At 40.7% G+C, this 16496-nt stretch overlaps 1 protein-coding gene and 1 pseudogene across 4 annotated transcripts in view; one reads left to right on the top strand and one right to left on the bottom strand.

The window, feature by feature from the left end:
* RNF121 (ring finger protein 121) overlaps positions 1 to 16496 on the bottom strand; it is a 65897-nt gene that overhangs the window by 19524 nt on the left and 29877 nt on the right. For all 4 annotated transcript variants that reach the window (XM_004382010.3, XM_023736518.1, XM_023736516.1 and 1 more), the window contains 2 exons: positions 15893 to 16034; positions 1362 to 1516 (listed from right to left, as the gene is read on the bottom strand). In XM_004382010.3, the coding sequence (XP_004382067.3) occupies positions 1362 to 1516; positions 15893 to 16034 (297 nt within the window). The remainder of the gene's footprint in view (positions 1 to 1361; positions 1517 to 15892; positions 16035 to 16496) is intronic.
* Positions 6370 to 7109, top strand: LOC105756582 (ras-related protein Rab-18 pseudogene; annotated as a pseudogene).

The following is a 16496-nucleotide window of genomic DNA, read 5'->3' as shown; positions in this document are numbered from 1 at the left end:
AGGCTGGGTAGAACTTGACACTGTTACTTGGTGACTCTTAACATGTTTTATTGCATTTTTTCTTCATAATCATCCTATATGAGGTAGTGACTATTACCCTATTTGGGAGGATAAAGAATTAGAGGCTCAGAAAGGTGAAGTCATAGAGGTCATACAGCAAACAAGCAGCAGAGCTGGGGGTTCCAATCCACACTCATCTGGCTCCAGAGCCTGAACTTTCTATAATGAATGGTCTCTAAAGTAAACTACTGCAGCCAGAGAGGGGCTTCTGGATCACCACCTCCACCCTAAAGATAAACTTTACTCTGTACACAGAAGCTTAGAAGGCCAGAGAAAGACTTGCAGTAAAGCAGAGCATAAAAGGCATGAAAAGAGCAGTTTGCAATATGGGAAACTTTGGATCAGGTGGCCACAACTTTGAGATAGGCTAGTTCCTCTGTTAGGCTTTCCTGGACCTCTGCACACCTCTCTTATATCGCTTACCAACTGCATTGCAACAGACGCTTTCTCATTCATTTCCTCCATTAAACCAAGCAATTCTTGAGTGCAAGGACCATTTCTTATCCACCTCTGAACTCAGCACAGGGTCTGGCACACAGCAGGTGCTTGTTGAATAAATGAATCAGAAATTATCTTTCTTTTTCTGTCAAATACAGATATTAAATGACCTCACAAGCTGGTTGGGAGCATCAAACGAGAATGTGTTTGGATAAAATAACAAAGAATCATACAGGCAGGGCTGCTTTGTGACCCAAGAAAGCAGCATTGTTTATTGGAAAACTGCAAACTTGCTGGGATTCATTCATTCAACAAAAATTCATAAAGTAGGCCTACTATGTGCCAGTCCTTGGACCAGGGCCTGGATATACAGTAACAAACAAAACAGATGTGGTACCAGACTTCATAGTTACAGCTTAGTTGGGGAGACAGACACGCAAAATAATACTTTGTTATAAATTGTGTAAGTTATAAACTGTGAAGGAGAACTACTATGCGTATTATGAGAGAATATAACAGAAAATCTAATTTAGAGATCAGAGAAGGGTTTGCAGAAGAAAATAATACTTAAAATGAGACTACAGTGATCACCAGGATTTGCTTATTTATTTTGTTTGCTTTGGATATAAACAGATTTTTATATAAACCATAAAGTAAGCTGTGGGGAAAGATTCTAGAGTTTTTAATCTGTGAATAGAAGGGTGGTGTATCTCCCAATCAGCTTGTTTGGGAGGGTCCCCAGGTCAAATAATCTTGGAAGACAAAAACTGCAATTTTTTCGATCTTAAATCACCATCCTCCCGTGCATCCCAACCCATTAATTTCAAGAAACCTGGGCTCTTCCCCATTACCTAAACGCTCACCTTGGGGTTGTCTGTACTAGAGGTTTTCGGGTGGCTCGAAAGGTGACAAAGGCAGTGATGGCAGAGAACAAGCTCCAGATCACTAGGAACCTCCACCAGTGCAGCTTCACTGTGAAATAGAGGGGGACAACCCACATCTGAAAGAGGGTCACCATCTGAAACACAAACACAAGCACTTCAGCTCTAGGCAGCTCCCTCTGCAGCTCTATCCACAAGTCCAGAAAGCATCTTGTGTTTTCCCTTTTAGCCTGATCCTCTCCTATGTTTCCAGTTTTGGATAAAAGTATCTCCATTCAGTGATCAAAGTCAGAAACCTGGGAGCACATTCAACAGTCTCTTGGCTGTATTCTTTCCATTTGAGCCCTCACTGCCTCTTGCCTCACTACTACATCAACCTCTTTGTTAGTTTCCCTGCAGTCATGTCACTTCTTCCAATCCATCCTTCCAAGCAGTGCTAAAGCGGTATCTCTAACACACAGTCCTGAACATGTCATTCCCCTGCTGAAAACCCTCTAATGGTACCCTGCAATAAGGTCCAAGATTCCTAGCCAGGCAGTGAAGACCTCCATAACATGGCCTGAACCTACCATTTTGAGGGCCACCTCCTACAACTCCTCGTGCCTTTGGTCAGGCTGTCCCCTTCAGGTTAAAACATCCTTCCCACCTGCCTTTCTGCCTGATAATATCACATTCAAGACACATGGAGCCTTCAATTTCCTTTCCAGGTAGAATTAGTTCTAGTGCTCCAAAAGCATTTTCTTTTCTACCATCATTTACAGAACTTATCTAGGGTATGACGCTGGATTCAAATTCATACTCTACCTGAATATAAGCTCCTTGAAGGCAGTGACTAGTCCATATTAATCTGTTTCCTCTGTACTAGGAAACTGTCTGGCACATGACAGGTCCTCAATAAATTTGGATTAAAGAAAAAAAGTAGGACTAGAACCCTAAGAGGGAGGCACAGTCCTGTTTAAAGACTGCCTATTTTACTTTCCCCTCTTTCAGATCTTTACCTCAGACCTGTTAGCTGAAGGGTTTCAAATGCATAAAACAATTCTGACTCTGAGACAGAAGTCTGGAGTAATCACTAGTCTTCTGTGAAAGCAGGGTGGTTGGGGGCAGAGAGAGTTAGGAGGCATCAGGGAGCAGAAGATTAGTGATTACTCCAAGCTTCTGTCTCAGAGTCAGAACTGTTTCATGCACATGAAATAGAACCTCAGTGCTCCATAAGCAATAACTCCCCTTATCCCCTCCCTCCTACCTCTGGTAGCCACCAATAAACTTTGGTCTCTATACATTTGCGTACTCTTGTCTTTTTATATAAGTGAGGTCACACCGTATTTGTTATTTTGTGATTGACTTATTTCACTCAGCATAATATCTTCAAGCTCCATCTATGCTGTAGCATGTATCAAGACTCCATTTCTCTATAAACTACTTAGACATTAGGCCTGAACTACTGGGCTTGAAGGCTAAGGACCACAATCTTGGGGGACATCTATGTCAATTGGCAAAACACAGTTTATAAAGATAATGTTCTACATCCTAGTCTGGTGAGTAGCGTCTGGGGTCTTAAAAGTTTGCAAGTGGCCATCTAAGAAGCGACTTTTGGTCTCTTCCCACCAGGAGCAAAGAAAAATGAAGACTCAAGGAAGCAGTTAGTCCAAATGGCCCACATGAACCACAGCCTCCTCTAACCTGAGACCAGAAGAACCAGATGGTGCCCAGCTACCACTACCGACCACTCTGACCAGGACCACAATAGACGGTCCCAGTTAGAATGGGTAGAAAATGTAAAACAAAATTCAAAAGAAAAAAAGAGACCAGACTTACTGGTCTGATAAGAGACTGGAGGAACCCCCTAGACTATTGCCCTAAGACATCCTTCAAACTTGGAACTGAAGCCACTCCCAGAGGCCACCTTTCAGCCAAATAATAGACAGGCCTATAAAATAAACAATTAACACCCCTGAAGAATGTGCTCCTTAGAACAATCAACTAAAAGAGATCAAAAGGGCAACATTTCCCCAAAATCAAAGATGAGAAAGCAGGGAGGGACAGGGCAACTGGATGAATGGAAACAGGGAAACCAGGGAGGAAATGGGTAGAGTGCTGACACATTGCGGGGATTGTCTTAGAACAATCTGTATATGAATCACTGATTGGAAAACTAATGCGCTAGGTAAACTTTCACCTAAAATAAAATGAAAGGTTAAAAAAGAAAAAAAAAAGACTTCATTTCTCTTTCTGCCGGAGTAGTAAGGTAGACTTTTATATATATATATATTTTTATTGTACTTCAGGTGAAAGTTTACAGAACAAATAGTTTCTCATTAAACAGTCAGTACACATATTGTTTTATGACATTGGTTAACAACCCCACAACATGTCAACCCTCTCCCTTCTCAACCTTTTTTTTTTTTGGTGAAAATATACATAGCCAAAGATACACCATTTCAAAAATTTGTACATGCGCAGTTCAGTGACATCTATTACGTTCTTCCAGTTGTACTGCTATTCTCACTTTAGATGAAGGTTTACAGAACAAACGAGTTCCTCATTAAACAGTACACAGGTTGCCCTATGGCAATAGTTAACAACCCCACTACATGTCAACACTGTCCTTACTCAACCCTGGGTTCCCTATCACCAGCTTTCCTGTCCCTTTCAGGTGGACATTTTTAATGGCCAGCTTAGCAATAAATGGCTGAAGGCACGATTCTCAGAACAATGGCAGGGACTCTGGTGCCATCTGGTGGCAACACTTATATAGACACATTTGGTTTAATAGTTTGTTCTAGCACTTGTGCCAGATGCTGTGGAAGGCAGAGTATTGGGAAGCCTTGGCTCTGACCTCTCTTCTAGGATGTGGGATGATGAGACATAAACACATAAATTAGATAGTCATGTAAAGCATGAAGCACCAACATGGGAGTTCAGAGGAGTAACAGTGTGGGCAGGAGCTGTCAGAGGAGATTTCCTGGAAGAGGCAGAGGTCTGGCTGGTTTAGAAGGAGGCTTAGATTTGGCCAGGTAAAGGGGGAGCGAAAGCCATTCATCCTTCTTTCCCTGAATCTGCACATATGAGGCTGAAGTGAAGAACAGTCTGAAAACGACTGATTCACTGAGCAAACATTTACTGAGGGACTATCACAGCTTTTCTGATCTGGAAGATAAGAACAGCAATACCTCCACTTAACTCTCCACAAGGCTGAACCGCTGAGATGATATTAGATTTTAACAGTAAGAGCTAGCCTATACTTAAATGGGCTTCCTTTTTTAGTTGAGCAATCACCCTCACTGGAAGGTGTACTGACAGAAATTGAATCAAGACCTAACGATTATTTCTAATCCATGTGAAGGTAGACTAGACAACTTCTAGATCCCTTTCACCTTAAAGGAGCTATAATTCAAGAGAACAATCAGAAAAGAGCTCCCAGATCACCTCCTTCCCTGCCAACAGCTGCCTTGCCAGTCTGCACTTTTGACTTTCAAGATTCTCATCTTACCACTTCTGCATCTCCCTGTATTGTGGGGCAGGGATCACCCACCACGCTTGGATGAAAAGTAGCATTTTGGATGAAATGAAAACTACAAGTCCAGGTAGCAGAACAAAGTAAGAGACTCACAACTAACAGAACAATCAGCTCGAAAAAATGCTAATAATATGTAGGCTCAGGACAACAAGACGGAGGGGTCTAGGATGTGCTCCATACTCTGGTCAATACTTTGATGAGTGATTTGGAGGAAAATATACAGGATTTGGTTACCAAATTGTATATAGCACAAAAAAGCTGGGGAGTAGGGAGGTGTATGAGGCAGTCAACATGGTACATAGAAGCAGCAAGATTCTAAATGGATAAAGTTTGTTTCTAGGGTTCTTCCACTGCTAACATTCTATAAGCCAATAAACTGAAATGAAGAACCAAAACCACATGATGAAATCTAACTAGCCAAGTATAGAATGGGGAAGGAGCGGCCTAATAGCAGCTCACATGAAACAGATCTATGGGTTTCAGTTGACCACAAATTGCCAGGAAACCTATGCCAACAGGGCTGCTGCCAAAAAAGCTAAGGCAAACTAAGAACATACTCGGGATGAAGGAGGCAGCAGCTCTCACGTTCTCTGCTCTGTGAAAGCATCCCTGGGGCCCTGAGATCAGGTCTTGGGACCACACTGTACAACGAATACAGACAAATAAGCATGGCCATAGGGAGAAGCCAGGATTACAAAGGGTCTGGAAGTCAAATCACATAAGGAAGAGCCGAAAACATCAGGCTATTAGGCCCAGAGAAGACTAGGGAAGCATGGCTGCTACCCTTAGTTAACTGAAGAACTGTCAAGAGGCCCAGTAAACAGATATATTCAGTGTAGTTTTTGTGATCTGGTAAGACCCTACACATTGTTGGAATACTCTACAGGGCAGAAACGGTTGGCAATTCCTCCCTACCACACCCCTGGCAAATGGTCCTTACCTCGTGAGGCAGGCCATCCCATTGCTAACAGATGTGCTAGACAGTTCTTCCTGACGCTGACCTAAAAAATCGACCTTTGTGTCCTTTCTGCCTCTGGGTCCTACTCTTGTCCTTCAGAAAGGAACACAGCAAATTTACTCCCTGTTTCATATGACTGCTCTCCCAATACCTAGAATTACGTCTTCTTTCCTAAGTTTTCTCCTCTTCAAGAAAAAGGGTAAGTCATTTAATGAACACTAACCACTTACTGGACACCATACTGGGGACCAGAGATTCAGAAACGAATTGATATCCAATTCCTCCAACTTTTCACTGCCACAATTAATACCACAATATGCCCCTTGAGGATTAACACTACAAATATCCCCTCGGGATCTGTCACAGGGTATGTGTATATTCCCTCCGAGTATGCGACGCTGCTCTCCAGAATGGTTGCAACAGGTGGAACTGGGGGGTCCGGGGCTTAGGTAACCTAAACACCGGTTGAGAAAAGGAAGGTGGCAGCTGCGGCACAGTGCAGTGCAGTGCGCATGCGCGGGCAGTTCTCGCTGGTGAAAGGTTGGGAAGCAAACCGGGGCGGCCAGCTGGGTCAGATAGGAGCCAGGTCAGGATGGATGGAGGACGTGCTGACCACGCTTAAGATCCTCAGCATCGGCGAGAATGGAGTGGGCAAGTCCAGCCTGCTCTTGAGCTTCACAGATGATACTTTTGATCCAGAACTCACAGCAACAACAGGTGTTGACTTGAAGGTGAAAACAATTTCAGTGTATGGAAATAAGGCTAAACTTGCAATATGGGATATTGCTGGTCAAGAGAGGTTCAGAACATTAACTCCCAGCTATTACAGAGGTGTGCAGGGTGTTATATTAGTTTATGATGTCACAAGAAGTGACACCTTTCTTAAACTGGACAATTGGTTAAATGAACTGGAGACATACTGCAGGAGAAATGACACAGTAAACATGCTAGCTGGAAATAAAATTGATAAGGAAAACCATGAAGCTGATAGAAATGAAGGCCTGAAATTTGCATGAAAGCATTCCATGTTATTTATACGGGCAAGTGCAAAAACCTGTGATGGTGTACAGTGTGCCTTTGAGGAACTTGTTGAAAAGATTGTTCAGACGCCTGGACTGTGGGGAAGTGAGAACCAGAATAAAGGAGTAAAACTATCACAAAGGGAAGACCATGGAGGTGATGTTGCTTATTAGTCCAGTTGTGAGGATTTTTGTTTTCTTTGTGTTGAAGTATAGTCCATACTGAAGGCTGCAGTCATTGATCTTCATCAGAAAGTGCTTCAAGTCCTCTTCACTTTCAGCATGCAAGGTGGTGTCATCTGCATAACAAAGGTTGTTAATGAGTTTTCCTCCAATCATGATGCCCCATTCTTCTTTACCTTTTTCATAGTTCAGCTTCTCGGATTATTTGCTCAGCATACTGACTGAATAGGTATGGTGAAAGGATACAACCTCGACGCACACCTTTCCTGACTTTAAACCATGCAGTATCTCCTTGTTCTGTTCCAACGACTGTCTCTTGGTCTACGTACAGGTTCCTCATGAGCACAATTAAGTGTTCTGGAATGCCCATTCTTCACAATGCTACCCATAATTTGTTACGATTCACACAGTTGAATGCCTTTGCATAGTCAATAACACAGACAAACATTTTTAGTATTCTCTACTTTCAGTCAGGATCCATCTGCATCAGCAATCATCCCTCGTTCCACGTCCTCTTCTGAATTTGGGTTGAATTTCTGGCAGTTCCTTGGTTACTGCTATAACCACGTTTGAATGACCTCCAGCAAAACTTTACTTGCATGTGATATTAATTATATTGTTCAATAATTTCCACATTTGGCTGGATCACCTTTCTTTGGAATAGGCATAAATATGGATTTCTTCCAGTCAGTTGGCCAGGTAGCTGTCTTCCAAATTTCTTGGCATGGATGAGTGAGCACTTCCAGTGTTGCATCCGTTTGTTAAAACATCTCAGTTGGTATTCCGTCAATTCCTGGAGCCTTGTTTTTCGCCAATGCCTTCAGTGCAGCTTGGACGTCTTTCTTCAGTATTACTGGTTCTTGATCACATGCTACCTCCTGAAATGGTTGAACGTCAACCAATTCTTTTTAAGGTATATAGTGACTCTGTGTATTCCTTCCATCTTCTTTTGATGCTTCCTGCGTCGTTTAATATTTTTCCCACAGAATTCTTCAATATTGCAACTCCAGGCTTGAATTTTTTCTTCAGTTCTTTTAGCTTGAGAAATGCCAATCATGCTCTTCCCTTTTGGTTTTCTAACTCCTGGTCTTTGCACATGTCATTATAATACTTTATCTTCTCAAGGTGCCCTTTGAAATCTTCTGTTCAGCTCTTTTACTTCATCATTTCTTCCGTTTGCTTTCGCTACTCAACACTCAAGAGCCAAGTTTCAGAGTCTCTTCTGACATCCATTTTGGTTTTTCTTTCTTTCCTGTCTTGTTAATGACCTCTTGCTTTCTTCACGTATGATGTTCTTGATGTCATTCCACAACTCATCTGGTCTTCAATCATTAGTGTTCAACGAGTCAACTCTATTCTTGAGATGGTCTCTAAATTCAGGTGGGATATACTCAAGGTCGTACTTTGGCTCTCCTAGACTTATTCTAATTTTCTTCAGCTTTCAACTTGAACTTGCATATGAGCAATTGATGGTCTGTTCCACAGTCGACCCCTGGCCTTGTTCTGACTGATGATATTGAGCTTTTCCATCGTCTCTTTCCACAGATATAGTCGATTTACATATTATTTTATATGTTGCATGCTGAAAGTGAAGAGGACTTGAAGCACTTACTGATGAAGAGCAATGACTACAACCTTCAGTATGGACTACACTTCAACACAGAGAAAACAAAAATCCTCACAACCAGACCAATAAGCAATATCACGATAAATGGAGAAAAGATTGAAGTTGTCAAGGATTTCATTTTACTTGGTTCCGCTGTCAATGCCCATGGAAGCAGCAGTCAAGAAATCAAACAACGCACTGCACTGGGCAAATGTGCTGCAAATGACCTCTTCAAAGTATTCAAAAGCAAAGGTGTCACACAGAAGACTAAGGTGCATCTGACCCAAGCCATGGTGTTTTCAGTGCCTCATATGCATGCGAAAGCTGGACGATGAATAAGGAAGATTGAGGAAGAATTGATGCCTTTGAATTGTGGTTCTGGAGAAGAATATTGAATATACCATGGACTGCCAAAAGAACGAACAAATCTGTCTTGGAAGAAATACAACCAGAATGCTCTTTAGAAGCAAGGATATTGAGACTATGTCTCACATACTTTGGACATGTTATCAGGAGGGATCAGTCCCTGGAGGACATCATACTTGGTAAAGCAGAGGGTCAGTGAAAAAGAGGAAGACCCTCAACGAGATGGATTGACACAGTGGCTGCAACAATGGGCTCAAGCATAACAACTATGAGGATAGCTCAGAACCAGGCAGTGTTTCATTCTGTTGTACATAGGGTTGCTATGAGTTGGAACCAACTCAACAGCACTTAACAATAACAATATAATGTTGCATATTGCTTGTGATGGGAAGATCATCACTTCTAAAACAATATATTCCACGATGGAACAGTTCTCACTGTTGAAAAATTCTTCATAATATTTAGCTGAAATCTGTGTTCTTAAAACTAATTCCCTAGTTCTCATTTGGGTCTCTGGAGTTAGACAGAATAACAAGCAAGAAAGAATGTTTTAAAGTTTGAAGGGACTTTAGCAATCAGCTAATACTAGACCCTTTACTTTAAAGATGAAATGTGAGAATGAGGAAACATAGGTTAAGAGTATTCTATTCCTCAAACCATAGAAGACAAGGAAAAACACTTGCTAACTCATTCTATGAGTCTAGCATTACCTTGATACCAAAAGTCAGATAAGGACATCACAAGAAAACGAAACTATAAACCAATACCCCTTATGAACACAGATGCAAAAATCCTCAACAAAATACTAGCAAATTAATCCAGCAGCATATTAGCAGGATTACACATCATGACCAAACGGGATTTATCCCAGGAATGCAAGGGTGGTTCAACATAAGGAAATCAATCAATGTAATATACCACATTAATATAGACTGAAGGAGAAAAAATAACACAATCATCTCAATTGATGCAGAAAAACCATTTGACAAAAGCTAACAAATACCCTTTCATTCAACAAATTACAACTAGAAAGGAACTTCCTCAACATGATAAGGAACATTCAATACCCACAACTAACATCAAACTTAAGGAGCCCTGGTAGTGTAATGGTTAAGCACTCAGCTGCTAACTGAAAGGCTGGTGGTTTGAACCCACCAGCTGTTCCACAGGAGAAAGATGTGGCAATCTGCTTCCATAAAGATTTCAGCCTTGGAAACCCTATGGGGCAGTTCTACTCTGTCCTACCTGCCCTTGTTGCCTATAGGGTCCTATAGGGTCACTGTAAGTTGGAATCGACTAGACGGCAAATGGGGGCGGGTAGGACAGAGTAGAACTGCCCCATGGTGTTTCCAAGGAGCAGCTGGTGGATTCAAACTGCTGATCTTTTGGTTAACAGCTGAGCTCTTAACCACTGCACCACTAGGGCTCCTCTACTCTGTCTTACAGGGTCACTATGAGTCCAAATCTACTCGATGGCAATGAGTTAACATCATATTTAATGGTTAAAGAGTAAAAGCTTTTTCCCTAAGATTAGGAACAAGACATCGACGCTCGCTTTCACCACTTCTATTCAAAACTGTACTGGAAGTCTAGTCAGAGCAATTAGACAAGAAAAAGAAATAAAAGGCATCCAAATTGGAAAGGAAGAAGTAAAACTACCTCTACCCTCAGATCACATGATCTTACATATAGAAAATCCTTAAGAATCCATAAAAAACTATTAGAGCTAATAAACTAATTCAGCAAATATGCAGGATACAAGATCAACACACAAAAATAGTCTGTATTTTGATACACCAGCAATCAACAATCTGAAAAGGAAATTAAGAAAACATTCAATTTACAATAGCAGCAATAAAATACTTAGGAATAAATTTAACCAAGGAGGTACAAGACTTGTACACTGTAAACTAGAAAGCACTGCTAAAAGAAATTAAAGAACACCTAAGTAAACGGAAAGATATCCTGCGTTCATGGAATGGAAGATTTAATATTGGCAATATTCTCCAAAGAGATCTACAGATTCAATATAATCCCTATCAAAATTCCAACTGCCTTTTTTGTAGAAATGGAAAAGATGATCCTAACATATGGAATTGCAAGTGATCTAAAACAGTCAAAACAATTTTGATTTGTTTATATGCATAAAACACTTCCCGATTTCAAAACTTACTACAAAGCTACAGTGTGTGGTACTGGCACAAAGTTAGATACATAGATCAATGGAATAGAACTGAGAGTCCAGAAATTAAACCATACACCTATAATCAACTGATTTTTCAAAAAGAATACCAAGACTCTTAAATGAAGAAAGAACAGTCTTTTCAACAAATAGTGCCAGAACCACTGGATATCCACACACAAAAGAATGACCTTGAACCCTTACTTCACACAATTTACAAAAATTAACTAAAAATAGATCAAAGACTCAAATGTAAAAACTAAAACTGTAGAACTCTTTGAAGAAAACATAGGGGTAAATCTGCATGACCTTAGATCTGGCAATAGATTCTTAGATATGAAAACGAAAGCACAAGCAACAAATGAAAAAATAGATAAAACAATGAAACCAAAAATGTTTGTGTGTCAAGGGATACTATCAAGAAAATGAAATGACAACCCACAGAATGGGAGAAAATATTTGCAAATCATGTATCTGATAAGAATCTAGTACCTAGAATACATAAAGAACTCTTACAACTCAACAATAAAAAGACAAACTCAATTAAAAAATGGGAAAAGAACCAGAATAGGCATATCTCCAAAGAAGATATACAAGTGTCCAATAAGAAAATGAAAAAATGCGCAACATCATTAGTCATTAGGAAATGCAAATCAAAGCCACAATGAAATACAATTTCATACTCACTAGAACGCTATAATCAACAAAAGAGAAAATAAGTGTTGGCAAGAATGCTGAGAAATTGGAACTCTTATACATTGCTGGTGGGAATGTAAAATGATGCAGCCACTGTGGAAAACAGTTTGCTGGTTCCTCAAAAAGTTAAATATAGAATTACCATATGGACCAGCAATTCCACTAAGTATATACTTAAAATAATTGAAAACATATGTCCACACCAAAACTTATACACAAATTTTTATAGCAGCACTATTCACAATAGCCGAAAGGTAGAAACAATCCAATGTCCATCAGCAATGGACTAAAAATGTAGTATATTCCACAACGAAATACTGTTGAGCCATAAAAAGGAATGAAGTAGTGATACATGCTACAACATGAATAAACCTTGAAAACATTATGCTAAATGAAAGAAGCTAGACACAAAAGGCCACGTATATATTGTATAATTTCTTTTATATGCATATCCAGAATAGGCAAATCCATAGACAGAAAAAGCAAATTAGTGGTTGCCATGTACTTGGTGCTGGGGAAATGAGGAGTAAAGGTTTCTTTTGGGGCAATGAAAATGTTCCAGACTAGATAGTGGCAATGGTTGCAAAACATTGTGAATGTACTAAAAGTCGCTGAATTGTACACTTTAAAATGGTTAAAATGGTGAATTTTATGTTATGTAAATTTTACCTCAATAAAAAAGAAATTTTAATTGTAATCCACATAAAATAGTACCTTAAGACACATTTTTATGTCCTTGAGCTTTCTCCTACGAGTGGGAACAGCAGTCACTAATATTAGCTTTAGAGTTTACAAAACCCTTGCAATACACAATTTTACATAATCTTCACAACAACCCATGAGGTAGATATTATCGTCCCAGTCTAGATGTAAGAAAAACTGAGGCTCAGAGAGGTACAGTCACATAGCTAGGAAGTAGGAGAGCTGGATAATCAAGCCAAATTGGTCTAACTCACTACATAACAGTGCCTCCAAGGCGAAACAGCTCCAACTTCTGATAAACTTGGGAAAGGATAGGAGATGCCATTGTGTACATGTCTCTTGGACAATTTTCCTTCTTCCAAAGTTAGTATTTTAATCAAAGCAGTAAAAATATTTATGGTACACAAGTTCACAAGTGTTTTAACAAAACTAACAGATCATTATTGTATAATAGCATAGAGCAGGACGTTACAGATTTTCTATTTTCTAAAACTTTGGGTTTAAGCTTCTCAGAACAAGACAAGCTATAATATAATACTACAATACTACATTCTATAATACAACATTCACATGTCCTCTCACTAGTGGCATAATGTTATAGGGTGTGGCAGTAAAGCAGTAAGATGACTGTGCATGTTCCTTGTACAACTGGCCTTATTAAATTACAGTCACATTTCCTATTAAGGATTAACTAGTTAATGACAAGTCCGTGGTTTTGTAAGTATTCTGATGAGCCCTAAGATGACAAGTCCGTGGTTTTGTAAGTATTCTGATGAGCCCTAGAGGCTTGAGAGGGGTCAGGGTTACCCAACCCTCATATCAACCAGAGAAGCTTCTTAATTGTTTCCCATATTGGGTTTTTCCTTAAGACACTGTTTGAAGAAAGGATTCTACACCTTTAAAAAAAAAAGTACTTACTGAAAACCATTGTAGTACATACTATATGCATCCTCACTTTCTTTACGTTAGGTTTTGTGCGTGCGTGCGTGTGTTTTAGGTGAAAGTTTACAGAGCACATTAGTTTCTCATTCAAAAATTTATAAAGAAATTGTTTCATGACATTGGTTACAATCGCCACAATGCGTTAGCACTCTCCCTCTTTCCACCCTGGGTTCCCCGTTTCCATTCGTCCAGTTTTTCTGTCCCTTCCTGCCTTCTCATCTTTGTTTTTGGGCAGGAGTTGCCCATTCAGTCTCATATACTTGATTGATCTAAGGAGCATGATCGTCTCGTGTGTTGTTATTTGTTTTATAGGCCTGTCTAATCTTTGGCTGAAAGGTGAATTTCAAGAGTGGCTTCAGTTCTGAGTTAGAAGGGTGTCCCAAGGGCGACAGTCTCAGGGGTTCCTCCAGTCTCTGTCAGACCAGTAAGTCTGGTCTTTTTTGTCGTCGCGCAGGTTTTTAAAAAAAAAAACCTTTGCAGGTTAGTCAACATTATATAATTAAGATTATTCTAAATACAAGCACAGAAATGCCAAGGGGGCTCTGGCTCTATAGTTGGTTTCTGAGTTTTCTGACTTTTGCAGGTTCCACTAACCTATCTTGGTAATCCTCATTTACAGAGTAGGCACTATAACCACACACTGAGAAACAAGTGACTTGTCTCAGAGGACAGGGCAAAGTCTGAGCAGGATCCAGATATGGAGCCACATCCCATGTGACTTAGCCTGCTGAATGGTCCTTAGATCAGAAAGTCTTAGTGCCATGTGGGCATTCTATACACTGTGACCTGAAGGTACAAGTGTCCCTACTTGTAGTACGTGCCAGCGCTTCAGTTGGCTATAGGCTAGTGCTGTTTGGAACTGTGCCCAGCTCAAGAACCAAGATTAGCCTCCCTTACTCCTATGCTGCAGATTACCCTTTGTTTCCCATGATAGAAAACACTTTCCAGAAGTAACACATGGTACAATAGAAAATATGAAATATGAAACAGAAGACTTGGGTTCAAATCCTGACTCCACTTACTACTACCCCCCCTCATGCTTCAACTCTCCGGGCCTCAGTTTCTTCATTTAACATCCTACTTCTCTTGTGGGATGTTGGGAGGATTAAATAAAATAATCCTGTGGGCTACAGGTCCCTGGGCATCTTTGCCTATATTATAAAAGGTCTGAAAAAGCATATAATAGATGAGTCAAGAATGACTGCACGGCACCCAAGAACAACAACAACAACAGACAAATAGGATCATTTAGGGATTAAGACTGAAATACCTGGAGCAAAATCATCTGGGTTCAAATATTGGTTTTATCACTTGAGCAAGTTACTTTGCCTTTTTATGCCTTCCCTCATCTGTAACTAGAGAAAATAATAGCTACTTTATTGCGTTATTGTGAGGATTAATTAAATTATACATGTAAAGTGATTAGAACAATGGCTAGCACATAGTAAGCACTCAATAAATATTAGCTATTATTATTATGTTCCTGAATTCTTTCAAAGAATAACTATTACCATGTGGGTATCTGTCAAGTTTTTTATGTTAAAAAGTTATGTTAAAAGCTTCTAAGATAACAGTTGTAAAAGAATCCAGTATACTGCCTGCCATATCCTAAACAAGATTAGTTGAATCTAAATTCTGTCTGTACGATGCACTGGAGGCTTGGTCTTCCCAGTCAAGTGACCACCTCTCCCTCCATCTGAATACCTGCTGCCATAGAGTCAATTCTGACTTATGGTGACCCTAAAGAACTGCCCCATAGGGTTTCCAAGGCTGTAAATTTTTACGGAAGCAGAATGCCACATCTTTCTCCCACAGAGCAGCTGGTGGGTTCAAACCAAGCCAAGCACTTAACCACTGTGCCTCCAGGGCTCCCTCCATCTAAATAACCAAAAAAACCCAAACCCATTGCTGTCAAGTCTATTCTGACTCATAGCGACCCTATAGGACAGAGCAGAGCTGCGCCATAGGATTTCCAGAGAGACTGCTGCTGGATTCAAACTGCTGATCTTTTGGTTAGCAGCCAAACGCTTACCTGCAGTGCCACCAGGGCTCATAGTTCCTGATAAATACCTCCTTCATGAATCTATCACCATGTTTAAAAGGGAGGACCTACCTTTTCTGGCCATGAAAGGAGTCACATGTTCCACCCGTTTCACCCTCTGAATCACTTGCACATTAGACACTCAGACGATATACTATTCACCATTCACATACACAAAGTTCACTGTTATTGTCTATTCTCTGCCTACATGTGGTCTAGGTTAGGCTGGGCCCTAGAATACTTAGGAAGGATCTCTTGATGGCTGACTAACAAAGAAGTGAGAAGAAAACTGGCTTACATTGTAGGAGCGGGGATGCCTCTGCTTCCACTGCACCAGGAGCAGCTGGGCCACCACCAAGGTAGCGATTAGGATGAGGACCATCTCGGCATGCATGGCTTCGTGGCCACGGTGCTTGGCATGCATGCGTGCGTGCTCGACCCTGAAAAGCCAAACAGATGGGGTGAGGCAGGTCAGAGACGATGTGGTGGTAAAGGGACAGTGCTTTCCAGGGATATTCCACCAATCCAGAGCTTAGAATACATTTCTGTGTTTGGCAGCTGCAGGGTACTGTGCAAATTTGGGGCTAGAAGGACACACACCCTAGAGAGCAAGCATCTGGGGATAGAACAGGCCTCTATGGGGCCCAGGAACCAAGTTCAGCTATTGGGATTAGAGGTGGGTGAGTGGGTGGTCTACTGCTTCCCTCTACTCCCATGGCAGAAACAGCTGACATCTTTCCTGTAGCAGAAGGAGGTCCCAGAAGATGCCAGTGTCACTGCCTATTTCAACCTGTCACTGGAAGAAGAAAGTAATTCAGAGAGAAGGTTATAGCCATAAAGCCTCATAGATATTTATGACACCAATAAATGAGTAACAGGAACACTGCAAAAGTGTGCTTATT

The sequence above is a fragment of the Trichechus manatus genome, unplaced genomic scaffold (assembly GCF_000243295.1).
Source record: "Trichechus manatus latirostris isolate Lorelei unplaced genomic scaffold, TriManLat1.0 scaffold00088, whole genome shotgun sequence".
NCBI lineage: Eukaryota > Metazoa > Chordata > Mammalia > Sirenia > Trichechidae > Trichechus > Trichechus manatus.
This window is presented reverse-complemented; position numbering and strand designations above follow the sequence as displayed.